We start from the raw sequence: 21,787 nt of genomic DNA, 5'->3' as shown, positions 1-21,787 counted from the left end.
TTCTTTCGGGCTCGCTGAAATCCAACTACTTCTTCGGCGGCGGTACTTAATGATCGGGAAATGTGGTTCCACTGCTCGCGTACGTCGGATTGTTGAAGAGTGCTCTCAGAGAGCAAGTGTGTGAATCGAGAGGCGAATAAATTTGCCGTCTGTTGTGATTGCAGCTTTTAGACGTTAAGCTTTCCTTGCATTTTTGGGCGCACATCTTTTGCTGCACATAGGCGGGTGCGTATCTTGGCTACAACAAGATAGTGGTCCGAGTCGATGTTTGGCCCTCGGAGTGTACGTACGTCCAAAACGCTTGAAGCATGCCTTCCGTCTATCACAACATGATCGATTTGGTTTCTCGTTTTTCGATCTGGAGACAGCCATGTAGCTTGGTGGAATGTTCTTATGCTGGAATCTAGTAGTACTATTACCATGTTTCGGGCCCCGGCGAAGTCGATCAGCCTCAGTCTGTTATCGGACGTTTCGTCGTGGAGGCTGAATTTTCCGACAGTGGCGCCAAAGATCCCTTCCTTGCCCACCTTGGCATTAAAATCGCCAAGCACGATTTTGACATCGTGTCGGGGGCAGCGCTCATATGTACGTTCCAAGCGCTCATAGAAGAGATCCTTGGACGCCTCATCCTTCTCTTCCGTCGGGGCATGGGCGCAGATGAGCGAGATGTTGAAGAATCTAGCTTTGATGCGGATTGTGGCTAGACGTTCGTCCACCGGGGTGAACGCCAGTACTCGGCGACGGAGTCTCTCTCCTACCACGAATCCAACACCGAACTTGCGCTCCTTTACGTGGCAATTGTAGTAGACGTCACAAGGCTTCACGCTTACTTTTCCTTGCTCCGTCCATCGCATTTCTTGGATGGCGGTGATGTCAGCCTTTGTCTTCCCGAGGACATCAACCAGCCGGGCAGAGGCACCTTCCCCATTAAGGGTCCGGATATTCCAGGTGCATACCCTTAAATCATAGTCCTTTATACGTTTGCCGTGGTCGTCATCAGAAAAAGGGGGTCTCATCCGAGGCTGTTTGTTTCTTTTCATTGGGCGGGGTTTTAACGTGGCGGGACCCAAACCCAGCGCACGCGAAGTTTTACGCCTTCTCACTTTAGCTCGCTCCCAAACGGGTGTTTGGTTGCTACCCAGAGGATACGTGTATATAAATATCCGGACGTTGTGAGCTGCGATTTGAACCGTACGCACAAGAATCGCTTCTGGCCACTCCCAGGTGAATAGCAGTCAAAAGTTTTCCACTTCTGCGCACGGAACCATCCTCCGCGAACTGCTCTCAGCAGTATAAAAAATCAAACCGTGATCGCGAAAAATACCTAATAAACAATACGACATTGTGTGTATAAAAATAATTTAATTATTTGTTTACATACAAACCGGTAGTTAAGTGAGAGATGAGTGTCGAGGGCGCTCCCCTAAAGGAGCGCAGGCACTCAATGCAAGCAAAAGAAATGCATATCTGACAATTACTGCATACAGCGCAAAAAGCAAAACCAGCAACAACAACGCTAAAAAAAACTCTTATACTGCTAACACACTATCACAAACAGCAGATGCAGCCAAGCAAAGAGCATCTTCTTGCTCTCCAGCAGTGATCAATGCGGACAACAACGCAGCTGCCGATGCTAATACTTCGACGGCAACAAACAAAGAAGACGAAAAACAAGCAAAAAATGCTACTGTTCAGACTGGGTTAGATCGCTACATATTAATAAAGCGAAAGCGCACACCCGAAAAAAATGGAAAACAAATCCCAAAAAATAAAATGTTGAAAGTAGTCAGTTCAGGTACTTCTACATCGGCGGAGAATAATTGTTTTAGTATTCTCGATGATATGAATAAAATGATTCTAACCAACAGGTACAAAAAAATACAAGCCTCCACCTATTTATCTACGAGAACAAAGTTCTAATGCTCTGGTAGATACTCTCCTAAAACTAGTAGGGAAAAATAATTTTCATGTGGTTCCTAACAAAAAGTGTAATATACACGAAGTGAAAATACAAGCTCAAAGCGAAGATATTTTTCGCAAAATTACCAATGAGTTTGATAAGTGTAAGAAATCTTATTACACCTATCAACTTAAAAGTAGTCGAGGACTAGAAATTGTCATAAAAGGCATCGAGTCCAGTGTGAACTCACAAGAGATAGAAAATGCTCTTAGGGAACAAGGTTTTAAGGCGCGCAATGTTTTCAACATCAAAAATAAAGAAAACATCCCTCAACCGATGTTCAAAATAGAGCTAGAACCTGACTTTCACAATCTGAAGAAAGGGGAAGTGCATCAAATATATCAATTGCGATATCTTCTACACCGTAAAATCTCCGTAGAAGAACCCCATAAGCGTAGAGGCCCTGTTCAATGTCATAACTGCCAGGAATTTGGTCACACACGTCGCTACTGCACCTTACCTGGTGTCCGTGTTATCTGTGGGGATATACTCACTTCTAAAGAATGTGTGAAACCAAAAATGGACCCATAATCTAAAAAGTGCAGTAACTGCTGTGGAAATCACACTGCTAACTATAGATGTTGTCCAGTTTATATCTCAATGAAAGAAAAAAAATCCCATACCAGAACCCGATAAGCCAATGTCTGCGCCAATGACTGTTAATAACTTTACTTCATATGCACAAATGCTTAAAAATACTCCTCCAACACAACCTCTTTTTGGTCAGAATAGTAGTAACCTAGAAGCTACTACACCCAGAAAAAAAATCGTGTTAAAACAACCAAATTTTAACCAATTTTGTGGTTATTATTTTTCAACGCGATATGTCATGTTATTTTCACATGAAGGAAATTTTTTAACATTTTTCCCTCTTGTTGACTTAACATTGGATAATTGTTAATTTAACATTGAAAGTGCTGTAAATTTAACCTGAAACATCGGTTTATTTTAACAAGGCATGTGGTTGGTTTCACAGGATATTCTACATGAAAATACTGGTTGAATCAACAGGAGTTGTTGTTAAAATAACACTACGTCTTCATGTTAAAAGAACCATATTTTAATGTTATTTTAATATGACATCGTGTTACCTTGTGTCCCTACTTTTACAAAATAAATAACAATTTGTTTAGTTTATTTTTATTAAAAAAATTGAAATATTTACACTGTTGACTTAAAAACTAAGTACTTATCTATTTATTACACAAAATTCATACACAAAAATTTCATATGTACATACATACATACACTATAGTGCGAAACTGAGTCCATGGTGATTTTTGTTGTACATGTGCAAGGTTTTTAAAGTTAAATTTTTTTTGTTACTTTTTTATGAAAACATGGTTTATGCTTTAACCAAAACTATATAAATCAAACTTTCAGTTTTTATGCAGAGCTTAGAAAAACTCAACAAATTTTTATAAAAATTGTGGACTTTTAAAAAACTTTCAAACATTTTTGGGTAGTTTTGTAGCCTGTTAAATTTTAGTATGATAAAGCGTAAGTTTTAAGCGGATAAAAAATTGCTGACGGCTTTTGCGGTTTTTTTTATACAACAAGTGCAATTTATAAAAACTGACAATGAAAAAGTTTTTAAAAATCAACGCGATTTTTTATCCGCTTACAACTTGCGCTTTATCAGACTAAAATTTAAGAGGCTATAAAACTGCATGCCCAAAAAAGTTTGAAAGTTTTAAAAGTCCACAATTTTTATAAAAATTTGTTGAGTTTTTCTAAGCTCTGCATAAAAACTGTATCAATTTTTTTTAAATACTTTTTAAACGGATTGCTTTTTGATTGTTTTGAAGAATATGAATATGTACAGGAGGTGAGCTAATTTTGTCTGCACTTATAAAACTATAACTATCTGATTTTTCACCTACCAAGTATGACTGAATATGTGTACTGAAATTTATAATTTCCCACTGTGAACAAATAAAGAAAAGTTTTTGCATCAAACTTACAACAATATCTTCGATTTGAAACAAGTATATAGCCTCCTGTTTTACAATAACAAAAAACCCTCTTTTAAATAAAAATCCTTTAAAAGTAACTTTTGAATAAAATTGATAATTAGATAATTCATATTCTCTTTGAAAATCGGAATTGTATTTAAAGCTTAAAGTACTAGGTAATACAGAATTGCAGAATGCAGCAATGTCACTGCTTGCGCATCACATATTGATGGCTTCCATTTAAGCCGTTTTTCACCAGAAGTTTGTCCAACGGAAATTAATGACGGTTTAAGTATCGCATGCAAAAGCAGTGTCAATAAACAATCCATTGAGTCTGCATAAGAAAATAAAATAAATACTTGAAAAAATAAATATTAGACTTGTTGCTTTACCAGTACTGATGTTTTCGTCAATTTTTTTTAGCATATCAATGGACGTTGCATCTCTTATTTTTGTCTTCATGTAAGGTATAATTGACTTTCTAAATTTTGGCCATTCGTTTAGCAAATTCTGCGAACAGTTGGGAAATTTCGCTTCAAAATCAATTTCAACCTGCAGTATAATTGAAAATATACAAATTCCAAAGTTTTATATCATAAATAAGAAAATTTAAAATAGGTACATATATAAAGCTAAACTTACCAAAGTGTATCCAAGACTGTGTTTCAGCAGCGGCCAATTAGTTAAAATATTTGCGTGTTCATTTAAAATCTCTGCGGTTCTTAATTTGACTGTGTTCGTCCATTTTTCTACAACATCGCCCCAAGGCTCTACATTATGACAAAGCCAATTTTTCATGGCTAAGTCATTTTCATCTGCTAATCGAAGGAAATATTAATCATGGTTTTTCCATACATGTGTATGTACTTATTTTTGTATGTATGTACGTGTAGGTATTGCACCGTGCGACAAAAACAAAAAAATTTCGAAACCCACGAAGCAATCAATATACTCACGAAACTGTGGGCCAAATATAGTGGTATATACATACATACACGTACATAGATAAGTACGTTTTTGTAAAATTAAATTTACTATTGCTCGCCTGCTCCGACAAACTTGATTGAGTGGGTTGACATTTAGGTGCAACGCTTAGTGCTCCTGTTTCTTTTTTTATTTTCCTTCGGATGTTTGTTGCCTTATCATAAAGTTTGCCTGTTGGATTTTTGCCATTTCGACGGTTGCAGTAATAGCGCTAAATAAAAGTAAAATAAATGCATTTAAGTGTTGAATTTTTTTTTTTAATATTCACAACGTTTTTCAAGCTAAATTTATTCTGTTATTTTTCTATAAAAATTGTATCCAAGCTTTAGCCAAAACCATATAAATCAGAGTTTCGAACTTTCTTCCACTTTTTATTTCGTAAGAAATTCATGCTTATAAGGAAAAAAGGGCAAAAATCTGTCAGCTAAAAAATTATTAAAAATCAGTGCTATTTTTTATCCGCTTGAAACTTGATCCTCCTTTACATATGTATTTACAAATTTTGATAGCAAGTGAATATGAAAATGCATACATACCATGTCTTCGTTGGGAAATAAAATTGTTATTTGCTCAGAAAAGGTGATGATATCTTTCATTGTCATAGGCACTGATCGCGCTGAGAAGTGGTCAACAATGGTATTTACCAAAATGTCACGACTAACATCTGACAGCACGGTCTTTTCTCTATATTGTTTAAAGATGCTTTGACCTCTTTCAGTGGCATTAAGTATTAACTTTAAATTCTTTGCTTCCATGTCTCTTATCGAGTCGTGAGACTCTTGGCTAGAATTTATCCAACTCTTGCATGATCCTATTGACGAAATGGTATCAGCCTTTAAATAAAAAAAGTATGCAAAGCTTATCATTGATGTGAAAATGATTTACTTACTTCATTCTGTCGCCAACGTGCAACTCTTTCTTTAAACTTTACTCTCGTTCCGAGCATTGATGCAGGGAAAAGTTCATTTATGTCCCCATCGTTGATGAAATACAGACTTTCTACATCCATTCCGCAATCTGTCAATAACATAAATATGCATATGGTTCCTCGCAGATTCTCAAAGAACTTACCGAGAATTCTTTGATAAACTTCTTCACTGAAGTTCATTTTACCACATACGACGTCTTTCAAATTTTCTTTTCACGTGAAGCTTCAGTGGCTTGGCTTTGCTGCAGTGAAGTCTCAACTTCATTCCCCATGGTTAAATCACCATCAACAACGAAATATATGCCCGCCGATTCCCCAAAGACATTTTCTGTACCCATTCTTCTTAATATTTAAATAGCTTTTTTTAATAATCTTTCACAAATAATACACCAAATAAAAATGCAACCGAATGACGAAGAACGCGCACGCAAATAAAATATTACGGTACTTTTATGATCTCTAACCACATACCCTGTAAAATTCAAAATAGCTCATGTCAAAACAAACAGAAATCATGTTGCCAGACCTTTTTAACATCAACTAAATGTAAATTTAACACTTTATGTGTTTGAATCAACATTATTTAAAAAAACCCTCATGTAAATTTTACAATAACTCAGGTTGCAACAAACAGGAATCACGTTGCCATATATTTTTAACACTATTCACATGTAAATTTAACACTATATCTTGGTAAATTAACCAAAAATACTTCATGTTACTCTTAACACTTTTTTCCTGTTAAAAATATCATGTTAAAATGGAAAAATTGTTGTTGTTTCGTGTGTACAACTGTTTCATGTGAATTTAACATGGATCGTGTTACTTAAAAATCGAGGATATTTTTCTGGGTGTATAAACAACTTTATGAAAGTTATGCAGGAGCAAATGATGGCAATGCAAAGCATGGGTCAAGATTTGATTAAAAATCAAAATCTATTACTTCAAGCCATTTTAGGTAAACCATGAATAATCTCAAAATTTGTTTTTGGAATGCGCACGGGATAACCCAGCATAAAAACGAACTAGAAATTTTCCTAGAGCGATATCATATAGACGTTTTGCTTGTATCTGAAACCCACCTTACGCAGTTTAATAACTTTCAAATTAATGGGTACAAATTCTATGATACTAAGCATCCACAAGGTAAAGCCCGAGGTGGAAAAGCTATTCTCATTCGTAACAGAATAAAGCACTATGAATTAGAATCGCAAAGTGATGAGTTCATTCATAACGCTGCAATACACATTGATGACCACTTGGGAGGCCTTACTGTATCTGCTATATACTGCCCCCCTCGTCATAACATAACAGAAAAACAATTTAATGACTTTTTCCTAAAGTTTGGCAGTAAGTTTATTGTAGCAGGAGATTACAATGCCAAGCACACATTCTGGGGATCTAGATTGATTACACCAAAGGGTAGAATCTGTATAAAGTAATCCAGAACAGAGGATTTGACATCTTGTCTACTGGTCAGCCAACGTATTGGCCATCTGACCCCCAAAAACCAATCGATCTCATTGACTTTGGTGTAACAAAGGGTATTGCGCGACACCGAGTTAATACTGAAGCCTTATTTGATCTCTCTTCAGATCATTCACCCTGCCTCATAACATTATCAATGTTTATTAATTATGAAGAAAAACAAAAAAATCTTCCAAATAAGCACACAAACTGGTTAAAATACAAAAAATATGTCAGTTCGCACATTGACCCGCAAATTCCTATTCGGACCAAGAATGATATCGACAGGGCAGCTGAACATATCACTGATATAATAGTTAAGGCCGCAGAAATTGTAACCCCAAATCCCTTTATTAAACATCGCAGTTCTTACTGCCCTGGCCTACACACCTCAAACATTCATAACTTAATAAGTAAAAAGCGCAAATTAAGAAGGGAACGGCAAAGAATTCGCTCTCCGAAGCTTAAACAGGAGCTGAATGCGTGTACAAAGGAATTGCGTATTTTGTTGCAGGTGGCAGTGATCGGACTTGAAAAAAAATTTGTGTGGTAGAATCTGCAAAAAAATGTGGTAGATTTCAAAAAAATGTGGTAGATATCAGGTTTTGGATCAAACTTTGTACAAAAATTAAAAATATTCTGCAATGTTTCACCTAAATTGTAAACATTATAATTCGAATCCAAGAAAACTTAATTTTAGTATAATAAAGTGCAAGATTGAAGTTGCTAAAAATTGGCAATTTTTTTCCTTGACAGTGTAAAGCGGTTCCTTCCATATCAAGATATTTTTCGAACATATTTTGAAAGATTTCTGCAACCTTGCGGAGTGCTGCCAGCTTTTCTATTTATCACATCACGATGGAGCGGACAAATGTGGCACGGTCCAGAAACCGCTACTTGGGATTTGCCGATTTTGACAATTCTCAAGTAAAAATAAACAACGCTTTAGAAACTTTAGATGCACTGAAATTTTCTAATACTTTCACAAAAATCGCCATTTTTTTAACATTTTCGCTATTAATTCTTTTTTATAAATCATATATTTTGCAATTTAATAAAATAAAACCATGTTTCCTGTCGAAAAATTGAATATTGAGAAAATTTGCTATTTTAATGTTTATTTTATCCTCCCATTCTGCCTGTTGTTAGTGTTTAGTGTTGGACAATTTTTGCTTTTAAAATTAAGAAAATTATATCGAGCCAAAATAAAACTACTCAAAAACCGCGAATATGTGGTAGATTTCAGACCTTGTGTGGAAGATGTACTAGATGCTCAAAAAAGTGGCAGATCTACCACAATGTGGTAGAAGTCCGATCACTGGCAGGTGGAAAAAGAAAGAAGTACGCAGTCGATCCTTCAGTCCTTGTCTGCTTCAAAACAGACTGAACACCAGCGTTGCCACAGACACATTTTTTTTCCTACCATAACCAACCAAAACCTACCAAAAATTTTTTTGAGTTTTAATATATTTTTTTTCAATGTCAAATTTTTTAAAAACATAGCTAACATAACATTTAGTAAAACTAAAACACAGCTAGTACAATAAAAACAAATTAACTGCATATAACGATTCATTTTACTGTACATACATACATATCGTCATTAGATACGAATAAAGACGCGAGCTCAAAAGTTGACCGCGAAAAAAGACACTTAAAAAATTTTGGCGAAGAAGGAGTCTTAGGGCCGGTTACTCCATGTCTGGTTAACATTAATCTGCGGTTAAACATATTTATCGACGTGTTCGACTCCATGCATACAACAGGGAGTCGGTATCGTCGATAACTATGTTTAACCGTAGTGTTAACCAGACATTGAGTAACCGGCCCTTAACATAGGCGAGGGCAAAGAAAGACGCGTTAACCTCTTTGACGGCGAAGAAAGACGAAGAATACTTATTTTCGCGGTCAACTATGTTTGCGAGTATACGAATTCCCCAAAGAGTTTTTTCCGGAATGATGTTGAATCCTTGTTAACGCGTCTTTTTTCGCAAATTTGTTTCACGCATCCTTTTTCGCCGTCAAAACACCCGACCGTCTTTATTCGTGTCAAGTGACTATATTATTATTATTACGTCGGAGATACTCGCGTTGCAACTTAAGAAGATATATTGTGCTAAATCCTAATTGTAATCGCTCCAACCTTAGGCTATTTAAAAAGATCAGCACTTTGGATGAAAATTTTAGATGGAGAAGGATTGTCTTCTCAAAGGTGCATCAATCAACTATTCATGCTTCGTGGACAGGCACATAGAATATACTCTGGGGTTTGCTTCACCGGCCCACAAAGCCTACATCAGTCTCTACAGAAAGACCCTTTAATTTAATCGGTAAGTTCACTTGCAGTGTGCTGACAGGTAGCCAGTAAGAGTTTTAAGTTCAAGGTATCTTTCGGAGTTCCTCCTGAAAAGTTATGAATCTCTTTGATTGTCTTATTCCCTTCGACTTCCGACAGTGTGCAGCAATTCCCAGCTAGCTCCTAAGTAGGTCTGCAGTGTATCCTTTAGATGTACCGCAAAAAGGCTCGGAACCATGCAAACGCATTTGGGCTCCACTCTTTGCAAGACAGTCAGCCGTTTCGTTGCCTTCAAACCCTTCATGTCCCTGAACCCTCCACAGCGGTACGCTATTGTGGGCTTCCAGGTGGTTCAAGAGTTCACAAGCCTTGATGCCGTTTTAAAAGACCCTAAGGCTTCTAACGCTGCCTGAATATCTTACATAATATTTATTTTGGCCTCATTTGCTCCTACGATAAAATTCGCGAGCACAGACTTCGATTGCGAAGACCTCCGCCCAGAATATGGTTAGGTACAAGCCCATTGGCAGACTTTCCTGGAATCTCGGTCCAAGTACGCCATAAGTATATATGGATGTTCGTTTTGTATATTGGCAATAATAAGGGTATACGTTTGTACTGAGGAATCATGTTTGCGGCCGGCGTTATACGAACGCACCGGTGAAATATTCATGTAAAAAAAATTGCTAAAATGTTTGGAGATACATATTTTCTATTTTTCTCAAATAACCAATTCTATTTTCTATTTTTCTCAAATAAATCAAGCCTACCAACCTACCAAATGGGAAAAAACCTACCAGTTTTGGTAGGAAAAGCCCATGCTTGGCAACACTGCTGAGCACTCCCTTTGGCGAACACTGAAGCATGCGAAGAGGCCCGTTCTTCGAGAAGCACCATTACCAGTGTGCAAACCCCTTTTTATTTTAGTGTGGTAGAATCGGCAAAAACATGTGGTAGATTTGAATAAGATGTGGTAGATTTTCCAATTCATATTTTTATTGAGTATACATATCGCACACCGTCGTCAAAAGAGGCACAACTCAAAAATTAGATCGGGAAATATAATTGCTAGTGGAACGTACAGATTCAACGCATTTGATGCAAAAAAAGTATAAAATTAGCTTCCTCGTTAGAGAAGAAAAAAATATTTTCATTAATTTGACAAAAATCCTACAGATTGATTTATGCGAAAAAATCGACTAAATTATTTTTCCATTGCATAATACTATAGCAAATATAAATATGCGGATTTTTGAAATATTAAAAAGTTNAAAATTGCTAGTGGATCGTATAAGTATAACATTAGTTTTCTAGTTAGAGAATATAATCACGAAGAAAAAAATATTTTCATTAATTTGAGAGAAATCCTACAAATGGATTTATGCAAAAAAATCTACCAAATTACTTTCCCATTGCATAATACTTTAGCAAATATAAATATGCGGATTTTTCAAAAATTAAAAAGTTAAGGCACAGATATATTTAAAGCAAAATTTATGATGTACCTTTTTAAAAATTTATTGACTAATTTTTATATTTCGTATAAGAATTGAGTTGAAATTTTAGAGTTATCCATGGTGGAATTATATACATGTGATGTCACTAGATAGCATAACTGTAAATTTTGACATTACTCGCTGCCTTATTTTCAGTGATACATATTTCACATAAAATTTCCATAGAAATTTTACTACTTTTCGATTTGCACAATATAAATATGCGTTGGCCCCACCGGTCTTATTTTACCAATTCATTTATTCAATTTCTTAAATTTATTTTGTTTGGAAATTTTCATCTAATTTGCAACTGATGTAGGTAGAGATATTTTCCTAATTTGTCATAGCTAGTTCTCAATGTACGCAGTAACCACAGCAGAGGGTAAATTCCCGTTCTGCGTTATCGTGAAGTGATAAAGATAACACCTTTACACCGCATTTATTTCGGTGTTAATTTTATACTTTTCACTTCACTTCACGATAACGCAGAACGGGAATTGACCCTCAGCTTCGATGGGAAGGCGAAGCAGTATGATGTTCCTGGACCTCGTTTCTGGCATTTTTTCAAAGTGAGGTCGATTGGTTGTAACGGACGATCCATCAACAGTCATATGCAGGTTCCGTATTTTCATAAATCTAGAGTATTTGAAAAGCCGTTTCAACAATCCCGTTGCCGTCCAACGGGCAGCCGAGTTTTCGGCAGAACATAGATATGTGAATGTAGCCGAGTTTTCGGCAGAACATACGTAGATATGTGAATTTACATAAATATGTATGTACTTATAAATGATGGTGAAGTTGTTATGGTTTTTACAGAAGCCGCTGTCAGTTTGCATACATTTTGTGACAAACCTACTCCGAATTCTGTATGTGTTCTAATTTGATGTGTTGTGCTTTAGATATAATAATAATAATAATAATATATTTATTCTTTCTTCTTACAAAATCAACATATAAGTACATTAGTAACTTAAAATACTTAGTATCGCTAAACTAATGTAAGAAAAAGTAAGGCATTCCTTAAAAACATTAAGTTTTTGTATTGGATGCCATCTCAAAAGATAAAAATTATGGAAATGAAGAGAGTGTGTATGGGGTGAAGATATATAACCAACAGTGATAACGTTAAGATAATTTTATAGAAAAAATAATATTAATAATATTTAACAACAATTGCATATATTTAAATTTTAAAGTTTTTAAGTCGCAGAACTCAGGAAACTTTTGATATCGTCGTGTGAAAGCTCTAAAAGAAACAATTTTACTTTTGATAAAAATTTAGGCAAATTTCTAATAGCACGAATGTACGCAGGTAACGCATTGAGAAATTTGAACAGCCACAAAACCGTGCAAGTTTTTCCGCAAGTTATAAGTGTCAGAGACTTGGCTGTGTAAATAGCCACAGCGAATGAAAAATATCTTTAAACATTTGTAGAAGTACAGATGTTTTATAGGCAGAATTCCCAGAACACTAAATAGCTCCATGGTGTGGTGCAAACGATTTACATTACATATTTTTCTTATGATGCATTTCTGTATTGTTAAAAGTTGCTGGATTTTATTGAAAGATGCACCGCCCCAGCAGGTTATGCCATATTGAAGCTTAGAGTGAACCAAGGTGTAGTAGAGAGTCTTAAGCGTAGAGTTAGAACAAATCTTTCGTAGACCATAAAAATATCGAACAGTAGACCGCAAGTAGGATTTCAAACGAGAAATGTGCGTAGACCAACTTAAGGTTTGGTCGACAGAAACACCAAGGTATTGAAAGTCGCTTACTTTTTCAATTAAAAAGCACTCAGGACAACAGTCTGTTTCAGAATTAAAAGATTTAGTGGAGCACAAGAAACTATTCAGTTCAAAGCGCTTGCAGTTAGAGGCATGAAATACAATGTCAATATCGGGTGAGATTTTTGGAATTAGACTGAAATACATGATCTTGGTTTTTTTACTGACAATAAGCTTATGAGCAGAAAACCACCCCCGGAGCAAATGTACGTCCTTATTGACTCCTGCTATAAGATCCAAATAGTTCGAGGAACCATAGGCAATAGCAAGGTCGTCTGCGAAGGCTGTAACTTTTCCATAGAAAGGGAGCGAGAATATGGAATTCAAATAAACCAGAAATAGTATCGGACCTAAAACAGATCCTTGAGGCACTCCTAAGCTAATAGTAACAGGATTACTCAAACTACTCCCAACCTTTACTTTTTGCACCCTTCCTGACAAGTAACATTTGAACCAATTATACATAAACCCACGAAAGCCCGCGCAATATAACTTGTCTAATAAGATTTGGTGATCAACCATATCAAATGCTTTTGTGATGTCAACAAACAGACCAGCACAGTTATTTTTATTGTCTAGTTCGCTGTATATAAATGAACAAAATTCCAGTAGAGCATCTTCTGTTGACCGCCCACATCTAAAACCGAATTGCATTGAACTGAAAAATTTCTTGGTTTCAAGAAAAGATAAGATTCTACTTTTAACAAGTTTCTCAAAAACTTTAGAAATAGAAGAAAGCAAGGAAATTGGCCTGTAATTATTAATATCTTTTTTGTCACCCTTTTTAAACAATGGTATGACAATAGCACATTTTAAGTCAGCGGGAAAAGATCCTGACAAAATACTTCTATTGAACAGATGAGTTAGAATGTCAACTAAATTTAAAGAAACATATTTCAGAACTTGATTCGAAATACCATCAGATCCACATGACTTAGAGTTGTTCAAAGATTTTATTACCTTCAAGACTTCTATGCCGGTGAACGGCTCAAAGAAAAAACTATCACTTGAAATATCATATCCCAAGGATAAAAAATCGCCTGTAGTTTGAGAAACATTAGTTTGTCCTATTGATAGGAAGTGGTCATTAAAAAGATTTGCTACTACTTCAGGGTCACAAAATTTCCCATTATCATCACATAATACAATCGTAGAGTCATTAGATTTAGAACTCCGGTTCAGAAGGCCGTTAATAATGCTCCATTCTTTCTTCGGGTTACCATAAGAGGACCTAAACTCCTTACGATAAAAATTATCACGCTCCAGATGTACTTCTTTTCTCACTTCGTTACATAATTTTAGATACCGGCTACGAAGATTTGCATTTGACGGATGTTTATTACACTTTTTCCCTAGATTATTCTTTAAATTAATTTTTTTTACCAATTCCTTGCTAATCCAAGGTTTTAATTTTGTTTCCAATTTACGGGGACTAAAAGAAAAACTAGAGGACTCTATATAGCTATTTAAAATATTTAAAAATACATTGAACGCAATTGATACGTTTACTTCCGAAAAAACTTTCTCCCAAGTTTCAAACCGCAAAAGTTCGTTTAAGGTTTCTAAATTTATTTTAGTAACTTTAGTTACGTTAGAGTTAGGCTTCTTCTTATTAGCTTTATTTTCATTTGTCATTTTTATAATTAAACCAGTCATAGTATGATCTGTAATTCTGAGGTCAAGATTTAAACTTCTGAGACAGCTGAAAGTATTAATACTACTGCGACAGAATACATGATCCAAGCAGCTCCCAGACACACTGCGGGTTGATTCATTCAATAACGATGTAAGTCCATGATTGGCCATTAAGGTTTGATAACTTTCTGCAATAGCATTGGGGTGGAGGATATCCAAATTAAAATCACCCAATATGACAGCATTACTAGCATTTTCGCAAGAAAGGAGACCTGAAAACTCTTCTAAAAAAGTTTGAACCGCAATCGCATGTAGCCTATAGACACATATAAATGTGAAAACCTTGCACGAGATACTTAATGAGACCTTGAGAACATCGGCACTCGTGAGATTGTAATCAACATATTCACANAAGATACTTAATCGGGGGGTTAGGGGGGTTCTGGCAAAATTTTTTTTTCACTTTTATTTCAACATATTTTAATTAAAAGAAAAATACTGATAAAAATAAAATATTTCACACAAACAACAAAAAATATAATCGATAATCGCATGAGGCTATTGCCTGAAAATTTTAAAATGTACTTAGCGGCATTGTGCTACTACACTCTACAAAAAAAATGATTAGATTTCCTACCGAAAAGGTAGATTACTGATTTCCTACCTTATTCGCGAAATTACATGCTCGCTTATTCAACGAATAGTTTGTTTAAATTTCGGACTTTTTAGAGTGTAATATAGCTGCTGTGGTGTGCCTAAATTTACTAAGAAAGTGTGCGCGAGCTACAAAATACACATCTGCTGTTTGATTTCACCCTTAGACTACTAACAAAAAGGATTTTTACACACGAAAATGTGTAAACGAGAAAAATACATGCGGGATTAATAGACGGGTATTTCGGTTTAATGTTCGTTTATTAATAGTTATAATTAAGTTACACTAGATCTTAAAATTTAAGTTGTGTCGCGCGTCAGGTTTGAATTTCAACTGCCCGTTGTTCGTTGGCGTTGTCACTGTCCTCGTCTCTTCCGTTAAATTGTCGCTCGTTCATTCGTCGAGTCAGAGTTGCAGTTTAGGGTTGCTTATTAGCGTATGCAAATCCCACATTCGGCCCTCCTGACTAATCGTTCGGCTCGAACGATGGCTCCCAGCGTTTAAGGTATTCGGCGACGGTAGTGGTGCGCCTAGGACCCTCACTCTCGCCCACCTTCTCTACTTCATACCTATCATGAGCCAATACTTTCAAAATCTTATATGGGCCGAAATACTTGGGCCTTAGCCGGAGCCCGCTCCCAAATTGAGTACGCTTAATGGCAACTAATTGGTTTGGTTTATACTTCGTCGACTCTATTCTTTTGGCATCAAAATTACGTTTGTTTTCCTTTTGTATAAGAGCAATATTTTCTTTTGCTTGTTGGCGTGTCACTTCGCGTTCGGAATCTAACTCTTCTACAGCTGTGTTCTCTACTAATTCACTAAAATCTGGCAACCCCGTAACCCTCATCTCTAGCCCAGTCAAAATCCTAAAGGGAGAAAGTTTTGGACTACGCGTCGGTGTGTTGTTAATGTATTGCTGTACCCTACCAACATGTTTATACCAATTTCCCGGTTCTTCGTAGCACAACTTTGATATCATCGGTACAGCAATCTGGTGTATGCGCTCAACTTGTCCGTTGCCTCGTAGAACCCCCGTTGCTATTAGCAAATGCTCTATGTCTTCCTTTGTACAATATTCTTTGAAAAGGTTACCCGTGAACGCCGTTCCTCTGTCAGTGATTATACGTCTGGGATTACCAAAAGTTGCAGCTTGCTTTGAGAGCGATCAACGATTGCCTCGGCACCGGTATTCTTCGTAGGGTACAACCACACGAACTTAGAAAAGGCATCGACTACCACAAGGATATAATTGTACGCTTTTTTCGTTTGTTCCATAGGGCCAACATGATCGATATGGAGTGTGCTTAACGGCCTATCTTCCTTGTCGATGGGGTTGAACTATCCTTCCTTCCGTCCAGCTTTGGAATCGGTGATGATACATTCAACGCAGCTTCTGACAATTTTGGCTACTTTTGTGGCAAGCTGTGGAATAAAAAAGTTCTTTTTAATGGCTTCCTGGGTCTTCTCCACTGAGAAGTGCCCCTGTTTATGCGCTGTCCGTATAATCTCTTCCTCCATTAGTGAAGGCACAACTATGAGGTCTCTTACAGGGTCCATATACAGTAAATCATGTTTGATATAAAAATCCTCGTATGTATCCTTGTCTAACACCTTGCGTACCGCCCGGATCCAACCATCCTCTTGCTGAGCCTGCTTAAGCCTGTAAGCCAACGAGTCCTCTAACATCAAACACACAACTCGACTTAAAGCATCCACGTGACGCATTTTCGATCCACTCCGGTGTTCGATTTCGTAATCGAAATCCTGCAACAGCATCGCCCAGCGGGACACCCTTAATGGAAGATCCTTTTTCTTTATGGTCATCGCGAACGCGTTTCAGCCGGTTATAATCTTGAAATGCATCCCCATGAGATAAACTCGCCACTTCTTTAGTGCCTCTATAATTGCCAGCACCTCCAATTCATACGAATGGTAATTTTCCTCTGCTGGCTTCGTCTTTGACTCATGTATTGGATTGGATGAAAACATTGGTCCTCGCTGTCCTTCTGTAGGAGTACGGCTCCGTAGCCGTGCTTTGAAGCATCCGTATGTACCTCGGTTAGTGCCTTGGGGTTATACAGTCGCAGGACTGGTGCACTGGCCAATGCTGCTATTAGCTGCTGAAACGCTGCCTGCTGCTCTTCACCGAAAACAAACGTCGCATCCTTACGTAACAAGTCTGACAGTGGTTTGGCGATCACTGCGTACCCCTCAATAAATCGCCTAAAATATGACGTGAGACCTAGAAATCTTTGAACCGACTTCTTATCTGAAAGTCTCGGGAAATTCTTTACCGCTTGAGTTTTTGCGTCTGATGGCCGTATTGTACCGTTCTCCACTATATAACCCAAGAAATCGACCCTTGTTTTCAGAAACTGGAATTTCTCCCATTTGATACGCAGGTTAGCCGCTTTGCCTAACACCACTTTCAATTTAGCTATACCCTGACCTACGTCCATGGATGGGATTACTAAATCGTCCATGTAAATTACCACGATGCCATCTCTTACTAGCTCCCTAAATACTGCGGAAATGTATCGCGTAAAGACAGCCGGGGAATTTGAAATTCCAAACGGGACATACAAAAACTCATATTGACCTTGATGGGTGACGAATGACGTGTACCTTCTTGAGTCTTCCTCGATTGGTACATGGAAGAATCCATTTCTCAAATCCAATGTGGTAAATACCCGCGCTCCCTGCAGTCTCTCAATGACGTCGTCCATTAGCGGCATTGGGAAATTATCCCTCATAATTTTCTCGTTAAGGCGTCGGTAGTCCCAACAAAGCCTTTTGCTACCATCCTTCTTCGTCACCAACACGATTGGCGATGCATACTCCGAAGAGCTGGGCTGGATAATGCCCTCCTTAACCTACTCCACAATTTGTTTGTCAACTACACACCTATCTGAGTAAGTCATGCGTCTCGGCCCTTGAAATACCGGGGTATCGTCCGTCAAACAGATCTTCATAGCAACTGAAGAATCACGTTTTTTCTTAGGCGAATAATTCTGAATAATAGCCTCCATTTCCTTCTCCTGTTCTGTACTTAAATGTGACAAATCTGTTTTAACCGATTCCCCTGATATTGCCTCTGCAGCTAAACATAAATCTTTAAACTCCGTGATAAGGTCCACGTGTTCCTCTTTCCTTTGTATTACAGCGACTGAAAGCGATTTATCGTTACTCTTCCCTTTGAACTCGACCAAATCTTCCTTTACGACGCGCATCACCTCCAGTGTGTTAACTCTCGCACTTTCCTGCTTTACTTGTGCCTTCTTCTTAGGGCAATCAGCAACGCGATGTCCAGGTTGATCACATCCAAAACATGTGGTCTGTCGTGGCCGTTGACACTTATTGGCTAAATGACCTACTTCGCCACGTTTGTTTTGAAAAGAGCCCGTACTGGGTTGATGCCCCGAACGCACCTTTTCATAAACTAGAATCTGAGCCTTCAACTCCTGTATAGTATTAGACTGGTATAAATTCGCTTTATTTGATCGCGAGTCTGGAATACCGTCTACAAAATATTCGATTAGACTTTTATCATCCCAATTTATCGGCCGTCCTATCTCCATGAGACTATAGAGATACTCGCGATAGTCTTCGTTTGGACGCTTTCGACGGTTTCTAAGGGCACGATGTACCTCAATAGATGATATAACAATGCCGAATTCTTTTTGTAAAGATTGTTTAAGCGAATTCCAAGAGGATATACCACGCTGGCTGCGGATGAAAAGTTTTGCGGCACCCTTCAATAACTGTTTACTATATATGAACTTCTGCAAATCTCCCCACTGGACTGCAGTAGCATTGGCTTCAAAATCGTCTAGCCACTCTTTTCACGGTGGGCTGTCCCTTACCGCTAAATGATGGAAGAGATCCTTCAATATCACGCAAAGTGAACATAGGGCGCCCAACTCCCGCCACCGGTAATACACTACTTTCAAATGAATCACTTTCACCGTCAGAACCACCGTCCCCACCTATGGTCAGACCGAAATGTTCGCAAAGCCTATCCTGCAACGTAGCTTTTCGTCCGTTTGTCGACAGACCCAGCTCCGTAAGCTTTGCCTTCAACCCGTTCACGTTTAATGCAAAAATCTGTTCTCTGTCCATGTCAAATATACAGTTTTAAAAGTTAGATATACGGTGTTTAAAAGTACAAATAAATTTTTAAATGGTTAATTCATAAATCCAGCCGCACTTGACTTTACATCAAATCATAAATTTTGTTCGCATTAATTAAATTGTTACAATTAACAAAACTGAATTAAAATTTTTCGCAAATAAATTCAATGAAGTTCAATTCTTATATAAATATTCAACGCTTACTTCGATCTTTTATTTTACAAAGCTGATGTTTTCCGTTTCTGATAAAATCCTTTCTTTTCGGTTTAACAACTTTCCAATTAGATTTTCCAACAACAAAATCTGTATTCTTTTCGGTCTCTCTAAATTTATTTCTTTTTCTGTTTGACAATTTCGAATTTGATTTTACTATTACAATGTTTGCATTACTTTCGCTTCTTCAAAATATTATTTCTTCGTCTGTTTAACAATTTTCCCATAAGATTTTTCAAATTCTATCTGCCCTCTTTTGTCTACAAAACTCATACCTGTTCTCTGCTTTCCCTTTATACTTATGCGCTCTTGCTGTCACTCTCTGACGTTGTTTACCACACGAACTGCAGCTCGTACTCCGCTGTATTTACTCCGCCTCTTCTGCTTTTCTCAAACCACTAGCGCATCATCACTGCGCTATTCGTAGTATCTCAGTCGATAGCACGTCTACACTGCGCTACTTCTTCAAATACACCAGCGCGTCTGCACTGCGCTGTTCTCACGATCAAGTTGATTTCAACAATACGACGCCAACCACTACAGCATGCACGATATCTAGCACTGTAGCCGTTTACTTCTTACTTCGGCTTCACTCGCTGATTCCCACATCAACATCCACCAGCGTATTCACTCTGCACTGCTTGTAAGATAATCGTTTTTGCTTTGCTTTGCAACAAGATCATCCACGATATCTTGCACTGTAGCCGTTCTCTCTAGCTTTAGCTCGCTGATTCAACAACCACCAGCGCATTCACTCTGCACTGTTTGTAAAATAATCGTTTTTGCTTTGCTTTGCAACAAGAGCATCCACGATATCTTGCACTGTAGCCGTTCTCTTTTACTTTGGCTCGCTGATTCAACAACCACCAGCGCATTCACTCTGCACTGTTTGTAAAATAATCGTTTTTGCTATGCTGGTTTTCAGCTACAACTACACATTCTGCTTCACGACTGCTCGAACTTCGTTCTCCAAGCGTCTAATTTTGTGTTCCGAACGGTTTTAGCTAACGGTTCTTTTAAAATGACGCCACCAGTTTTTTCCACTAGGTAAAATTGTACAGTCAGCAACCTTTCACTAAGTTTGTGGTACTTAACTTTAGTTATTGCATTATGCAACACAAGCACTTGAGAACTAGTACAACTTGTCTTTAAATGCTCTTTTCCGCCAAAGAAAATTGTGCAGCCAAAGGAAATTTTACAGGAAAATTACAGGCTAATTTCACTGGCGCAACACTATTAAAATATGTGCTCACACCAGGGCTGTATCACTATGTAGCACCTCCATGCGCCCGCACACAAGCGGAATTCGTCCTGTTATGATTTTCGCTAAATTCCTTAAATTAAGTGGTTCTGCCACTATTCACTTTAATAAGTGATAAAACACTCGCAAAACACTCAAACCGATCGCGCACAATTGACAGCATTTGTCCGATCCACGCCTGACACCACTTGCGGGATTAATAGACGGGTATTTCGGTTTAATGTTCGTTTATTAATAGTTATAATTAAGTTACACTAGATCTTAAAATTTAAGTTGTGTCGCGCGTCAGGTTTGAATTTCAACTGCCCGTTGTTCGTTGGCGTTGTCACTGTCCTCGTCTCTTCCGTTAAATTGTCGCTCGTTCATTCGTCGAGTCAGAGTTGCAGTTTAGGGTTGCTTATTAGCGTATGCAAATCCCACATACATATTCGTCGTGTAAATTTACCAAAAAAATTTAAAAATAAACAAAAATATACTCGATTTATAGTCGCATTTTTAAACAGATTTTTTAGAGTGTATGATAGCACGGCCGAGTAATCGTAGCCAACTTATGTACAGTAGACTGCATCAGTGCCCATACAAAAAAAAAGCGGTACTGTTTTTCCAATGGAATTATAAAATCTATGTATTATATTTAAGATTTCCACCAAATAAACAGTTTTTTTTAATATTTTTTGAAAAAATTACCTCAGATGACTGAGTAGTTTAAGCTTAAAAAGTTTTCATAAAAATATAAAAAAAAAATTCTACGGAATCATAATAATCAGATTTTTGATGCTGTTTTTGCACTTTTTTCAAAGACTGGTTTAAGAAAAACTTAAATAACTCAGCCAAAACCTTACCATTTAGACTTATGAGGTATCATTTTCTCACCCTTTTAATTTCTTTGCGAATAAGCTCACTCAAAATATGAAAAAGGGAGGTAAGATAAACGAGTGTAATTCCATGTTGAATTTCGATGTGTTGTAATTGAATAAAAAAAAAATTGGGTCGTGAATGAGTTTTTTTGCAAAGAAAC

The 21,787-nt window shown here is 37.2% G+C and overlaps 2 protein-coding genes across 2 annotated transcripts in view; both read right to left on the bottom strand.

Annotated features, from left to right (window-relative positions):
• Nucleotides 1-21,787, bottom strand: part of LOC108378851 (serine/threonine-protein kinase MARK2-like) — a 404,011-nt gene that overhangs the window by 204,811 nt on the left and 177,413 nt on the right. The gene's annotated exons all lie outside the window — the stretch shown is intronic.
• On the bottom strand, nucleotides 3,622-6,023 carry LOC108378873 (uncharacterized). Its single transcript, XM_017635184.1, has 6 exons — nucleotides 5,789-6,023; nucleotides 5,436-5,732; nucleotides 4,951-5,110; nucleotides 4,558-4,733; nucleotides 4,308-4,467; nucleotides 3,622-4,249 (listed from the first exon to the last, which is right to left on the bottom strand). Exons 1-6 carry the CDS (start codon nucleotides 6,005-6,007, stop codon nucleotides 4,080-4,082), a joined length of 1,182 nt encoding a protein of 393 aa, XP_017490673.1. The 5' UTR covers nucleotides 6,008-6,023; the 3' UTR covers nucleotides 3,622-4,079.

This window comes from Rhagoletis zephyria, unplaced genomic scaffold, assembly GCF_001687245.7.
Source record: "Rhagoletis zephyria isolate East Lansing unplaced genomic scaffold, Rhagoletis_zephyria_1.1 Rzeph_scaffold_00120, whole genome shotgun sequence".
Taxonomy (NCBI): domain Eukaryota; kingdom Metazoa; phylum Arthropoda; class Insecta; order Diptera; family Tephritidae; genus Rhagoletis; species Rhagoletis zephyria.
Note: the sequence above shows the minus strand (reverse complement) of the source record. Positions and strands in the feature narration are given on the sequence as shown.

Bases quoted from the DNA above. Each gene is read 5' to 3' on its own strand.
- LOC108378873 (XM_017635184.1), bottom strand. From the start codon at position 6,007: ATGAACTTCAGTGAAGAAGTTTATCAAAGAATTCTCGGTAAGTTCTTT. The intron at 5,111-5,435 runs GTATGTATGCAT...ACTTTTATTTAG, and splicing joins TATTTCCCAACGAAGACATG to CGCTATTACTGCAACCGTCG. The intron at 4,250-4,307 runs GTAAAGCAACAA...TTTCTTATGCAG, and splicing joins TGACGAAAACATCAGTACTG to ACTCAATGGATTGTTTATTG.